Below are 6,141 nucleotides of genomic sequence, written 5' to 3' on the forward strand. Positions count from 1 at the left end.
TGGCGAGGTGTAGGTGGCGAGGTGTAGGTGGCGAGTAGGTGTAGTTAGCGGGGAGTGTTAGTGGCGAGGTGTAGGTGGCGAGGTGTAGGTGGCGAGTAGGTGTAGTTAGCGGGGAGTGTTAGTGGCGAGGTGTAGGTGGCGAGGTGTAGGTGGCGAGTGTTAGGCGAGGTGTGGGTGGCGAGAGGGTCTAGGTAGGTCGTCTCACACACGCATACAAAACGCACACAACACACACGTACACACAAAACACACAGACGCACGCACACAACACACAGTTTCTAGTATTAACCTGAACAATAAAGATAATACCATCTCCTCCGTCACTCCCTGCAGCCTAAGTGGACCAGTGACCAACGCTCTCTCTCTCTCTCTCTCTCTCTCTCTCTCTCTCTCTCTCTCATTTCTTTCCCTTGCACTTTTTCCCTTCTTCCTCCGCCCTTACTTCTCTTGCTTTGTTTCTTTCACCTGTTCTCTCCTCCTCCCCCCCCACCCCACATACAAGCAGCCTCCTCCTCCCCCCACCCCGACATACAAGCACCCCTCTCCCCCACACACACCCCCACATACAAGCAGCCCTCCTCCTCCCCCACCCCGACATACAAGCACCCCCCCGCCCCCACCCCCACATAGCCCCCCCGCCCCCATACACCACTCCGTTCCCTGGGTAAAGACAAAAACAATAAATAATTTACTAAACCTCAAAATCAGGTCAGCTGGGGAAAATATGGCGGTGAGGAAGTCTTGGAGTGTCTACCTGTCTGTGTCAAGGGCGAGGAGGAGGGAGGGGGAAGGGGAAGGGGGTAGGGGAGGGGAAGGGGGGTAGGAGGGAGGGGGAGGGGGGGAGAGAGAAGGACGATAATACCATAAGAACAATTATGATAATATTGAAAACGATAAAAGTAACTGCAATTAACAACATTCAATAACAACAAAAACAATACCAACGACAACAATAACAACGACAACAACAACAACAACTACAACAACAACAACACGAGACGAAAAAAAAATCAAAATAATCGCACCTTCTTTGTGTCTCTTAAATAAAAGTCTGTAAGTTGAAGAAATCAGAATGACCTTTCATGTGACCTAGACCATGACCTCTGACCTACACCATTGACCTCTTATCTTTTACTTGGAGGTTTAAAAAAGATAATTTGAAGCAACTGTCCTCCACTGTGATGGTTTAACGTCTTGTATCCTGAGGCCAGGTTCTGTCTTCAAGGTATAGCTACAGGGGCTTTCAGTCTCACTTGAGGGACATGACATAACCGAATTAACTGAACAAAATTGTGTATGGATAAGATTCTTGATTAAAATTACATGACTTATTTGACAGAAAATTTACACAAATATTTATAAAGAAAGACATACTCGATAACTGGTGATCTTTCTACACACTCACGCTCGCTGGCTCTCTTTCTCTCTCTCTCTCACTGTCTCATTATCTCTCTCTCTTTCTACACACACTCTTAGTTCTCTCTGCCTCCATGCTGCAGCGCCACTAGTCACATTATTGATGAATACAAATGGAACGTAATGTTAGGTTTGTGATAAAAGCTAATTGCTCGACACAGACGGGATATTATTGTTGGTTCTTCTGCTTCGTGTGTTAGTGTTACCACGAGGGAGTATCGCCATGGTTAACTGGGTTCTTTCATCAAGCAGCCAGGCCTGTCATAGGAAAATCGACATAGCTTTGTTTTTGTCCAGTTTCCTTCGTGGTTGTATATGGTAATCGTGTCACCACTGTCGCCTGCAGCTCGATTTAGTTCTTGTCTACATAGCGAGTGTCACTGAAAATTGTTCTCTTGCTAATATAAGACAATTCTCTTCCTCACAATCATCGCCAAACAATCGGCATCAGATCAGTGCTCACGTACACTACTAACAAATTCGTATGTTAATGCTTCGTGTTAAGGAATTTCAGCTAAATACTTATGCAGGACTAAATAACCAGATACGAGCAAAAACTGGCGGGACGCGGGAGGACAAGAGGCAGAGTGCGGTGGTGAGTTGGCCGCACTCTACTGTCGTACCCTTGTGGCGCACTTTTGTGGTGTACTTTTTTTGGCTCACTTGACGCCCGTGTTGACCAGAGGCGCACGTTACCCCCCGCTAGCTGGGCTACTTCATGCCTGCCGCTCCTGCCTCTTGCCTTCTCTTAAATAGGTATTCGTGTAAACTTTTATTGCACAAGTTTCCCCGCGTCTGGAGGCTGAAGCTTTTGAGCTTAAGTTTTCACTCTGGTACCAGCAGCGTGATCAGCGACTTATGAGGAAAATACTAACTTAGTTGTTGATGGTATTTACATGTTTTATTTGTTTGTAATGTCAACAAATACAGAAATCTTCAGGAATAAGAAAATTGATGGAGGACGACCTCAGGTAGTTTCTTGTTTTGTAACAGAAGAAAAAAAACATTTGATTGCCACAATAATTTAATATGTCCTTCATACAGGTACAAAGTTATGATAAAGATTTTATAAATAGCAGAATTATAAATAGTTTAATAAAAAAATAAGGTCACTGGGTTATGAGAGCGACATGGTGGAGTAGGTCAGAGGTCAGGGGTGGAGGTCGGTGAGGCTCACTTGGAGTAATCCTCCCGAGACTGCTGCGCCCTCTGGGCCTCGGCGAAGGCGATCTGCCTTAGGACAAAGTCGGGGATGGGGTGAGGGAACTCAGGAGCCACGGGCAGCAGGTCGGACTGGGGCTGGTAACCAAACTCGTCCGCCACGAACTTGAGTGATGCCACACTACCGTCCTCCAATGGGTAGCTGGAGGAGGAGGAGAAAGTTTGACCATAATTCAATCAGTTCCAAATTATAAATACTTGTATAATTTACACTATAATCAACCAGACGATGATATATAATTAGCAGAAGCTCACCTCCAGTAGCCGATGCTGTTGGCTCCGCCGTTCTCGCCCTGAGAGCCAGACACGTGCAACTTGATACCATTCTCCGCCTCGAAGTCGAAGCTGTGTGCGCCGGTCACGTCTGGGTGATGCTGTTCGCTGTGCAAGATGGCGACGGGAGGGTCGACGAGGGGCTTCTTGTCTGCCAGGACCCCGGCCACCAACACCACCACTAATACAACCTGAAACAACTAAACAACTACCACCAACACTACAACTACTACAAACCAACACAACAACTACCACTAATTGAAACGCAACAATATATCTGCAACTGGCTGAAACTCAACAACAAAATACTTAATCATTACCGCAAATTAAAATACAAAGACACAAGAGCACAAGTTACAGGACAGCAACACTTCACATTCCACGCACCAGACTGATGTACACGTATCTCAAACATGAACAAAGTTACTCGTAAGAACTGTTCTCGGGTTATCTAAGATAATACCAAACCCTCGGCTTAAATCCCCTCAAGAGGTGGCAGACAGCTGTATGTTTACTCACCAGCTTCATCTTAAGAGCACTTCAGCAACCACACTATACAGGTGACAGTTCATCTGCACTCTTTTATACCCAGGTCGCCAAGGTGTCGGGGGTGAGGTGACCATGGATGGGGGGCGGTGATGGTGATATTAGAAAGGGGGAGGGGGGCAGAAGGCTTAGATTGTGGGGGGGAGGAGGGAGGGGAAGGGGGAGAGAAGGTGAAGTAGACTTGTGAGGGGGGGAAGAGAGAGAGATGGAGGGGGGAGGGTTTAAGGAGATTAAGAGACATAATAAGACCTGGGTTTAAGATAAAAGACAGGTCACATAGTAGTAATGTGACCAACGACCTAGTTCGATATATCATTTGTTTTACCTTGGTGGGGCTGAAGGTTAGGCAGGGAAAGTGATGCTGTCCTTTCTGGAGTGTTGAGGCGAGTATATAAAGAGCTGAGCCAGGTCTGGTCACCTACCTCACGAGTCACATGTTTCTTCGTATCTTTACAGTGTGTGACGGTGATGCTGGAGTGCTGATGGTGACGCTGGTGACGAGGACTTGTGACGATAGTGACGATGGTGACGATGGTACAATAAATGAACTTGTACACATCCTCCCAAATACCCCCCCCCCCACACACGAAGCTCAAAACGCACACGACTCTACACACACACACATACACGATCTACATATATCTATATCTACGTACACAAAACGTTATAAATTCACAATAAATATCTGTAAACAAACAGCGATTAGGGAGACACTGACACACACATACACACACAGGCACGCGCTAGGTAGAAACTGACACAGACAGACATGCGCTAAGTAGACGCTGACACACACACGGACAAGCGCTAGGTAGACACACTCGGACACTCGATACCAGAAGCTTCACGGATACACTGCTGCCTTAAGTTAATGTAGAACCTTCTTAAGGATCTCATAAGAAGAAAAAAAATAATAATACCCAGAACAGAATATCACAAAATCGCTGAGATCAAATTAACTTGGGGCCAATTTGCATACATTACCTTCGCAGATTGAGGGGCACTGCTCACGTGTGAAGCGGACTCTCTGGCGTGGAAATTAACTGGTCTTTAGGCTAGGGATAATCTACTCTATGTTTGGGAGTTGGTTATTGTAAGGTTCTGATATTAAGCGGATCAAATTTCCCAGATTAGCCGACCAGGTGAGGAAGACCAGGTTAATTTTGAATCTCTTAAAACTGCCTTGCATCTAAAATTTGTAAGTTAGTTAATTTATAGTCTAAGATATTGGTTAAAATTCTGGAGCTCAGCCAGTCCAAACTCCTGCAGTTAGTTAGATTAATGTTCAGTAACTGATTTATTTAGATTTCATAAAACGATTAGCATATCCAAAAACTTTAGAGTTGGATCTAAAGTTTGAGACGATCAGGTAGCTTTAAAATTATTCTGAGTTTAGCTGACGCACGCACACACACGCACGCACACGCACACACAATCAGCCTCACTCAACACAGAAAGACACCACCCCCCTCCCCTCCTTACAACCTACGATCGATCCGTGGTACCTCAGGTCGCCTTGCAAGTTGGCTGACCACTACCCCACAACGGCCTCGATACCTCATTCCTGGCTTCTGGGTCAGTCCACTCGTGTGGTTCAGCTGTTCAACGCCCTTCACCGAGTTACTGCTGTATGCTGACGTACATTATCAGTAGACAACAAACTAACTCTGGCGTTCATTATTGACTGACGTTCGCCGCTTCGTGTTTCTGCTGTTTTCATAGACTGATTTTTTGAGTTTCTGATTTCAATTGACTGATTTTTAATTGGTGTCGAATTTTTACCGATTTTCAAATATCATCTTGATTTTCTGATTGTTATTTCTGCTAATTGGTATAATTTCTAGTCAACGTATTTCCTTATTTTTAGATTCTGAAAATTTCCTACGATTTTGTTCTTAATATACTGATTTTCACTGACTTCTGATTCACTAATTTACACTACCTGTTCTGAGTTACTCATCAATACTGCCTCTACTGAGTGACTGACGCCTTCCAACTATTTCTCCCGACTCACTGACTCGCCACCTCCATTCAGACTGACCGATCTCCAACTGATTTACCAAATATACTGATTGGTAACTGCAGTTCTTGATACATACAGTAAATTACTATGATCGACCTCTGCTGCTACTCCTACTCCTACTGTGCTGGGGATTTATACCACCGGTTACTAGTTAAGAGCACTGCTAATTGGTTACCTGTGGAATCTTTAATTGGTCTTGTGTTTATGATGCACCTGTAATTAAGTATCTGCTAATTGTCAGGTATTTTGGGAAGGTGATTTAGATGGGAGATGAAGTTAGTGGTGTTTGTTGTTTTTTATTCAGTGTTTGCTTTGGTTTTTATGCTTTTATTTAGGGCTTTTATTCGTTTTTTGTCTGACTTTTATTCTTTGTTTTGTTTTTGTGAGTTGTGTTTGTGTCTTTAGTGACTATTTTAATTTTATTGTATTTCTATTTTTGTTTTTATTTCATTGTTTGTTTGTTTATTCGTTTGTCGTCTATTTAACTCCGTGATTCGTGTTTGTGTAAATATAAAACAAACAATAGTTGTTTTTTCGTTCATTAACTGTCTATGTCATATTTGTCTCCTTACTTCACAAATGCTTATGTATATTAAATTTATTAAAGGTTTATTTAATGTTCCAATGAGTGTCACTTCCTTGGGCCTTTTTCCCATTAGTAC

At 43.9% G+C, this 6,141-nt stretch overlaps 1 protein-coding gene across 2 annotated transcripts; it reads right to left on the bottom strand.

Annotated features, from left to right (window-relative positions):
• Window positions 1–2,422: 2,422 nt before the first annotated feature.
• On the bottom strand, window positions 2,423–3,539 carry LOC121857150 (cuticle protein AMP2-like). Of its 2 annotated transcripts, none has more exons than XM_042353052.1 (3): window positions 3,430–3,539; window positions 2,893–3,101; window positions 2,423–2,779 (listed from the first exon to the last, which is right to left on the bottom strand). In XM_042353052.1, the coding sequence occupies exons 1-3, from the start codon at window positions 3,436–3,438 to the stop codon at window positions 2,590–2,592; spliced, it is 408 nt and encodes a 135-aa protein (XP_042208986.1). In that variant the 5' UTR covers window positions 3,439–3,539; the 3' UTR covers window positions 2,423–2,589. The 2 variants fall into 2 exon arrangements, with proteins under 2 accessions (XP_042208986.1, XP_042208977.1); XM_042353043.1 differs by having other exon boundaries at window positions 2,893–3,110; window positions 3,430–3,459.
• Window positions 3,540–6,141: the final 2,602 nt, after the last annotated feature.

This window comes from Homarus americanus, unplaced genomic scaffold (assembly GCF_018991925.1).
Source record: "Homarus americanus isolate GMGI-L3 unplaced genomic scaffold, GMGI_Hamer_2.0 scaffold1024, whole genome shotgun sequence".
Taxonomy (NCBI): Eukaryota; Metazoa; Arthropoda; class Malacostraca; order Decapoda; family Nephropidae; genus Homarus; species Homarus americanus.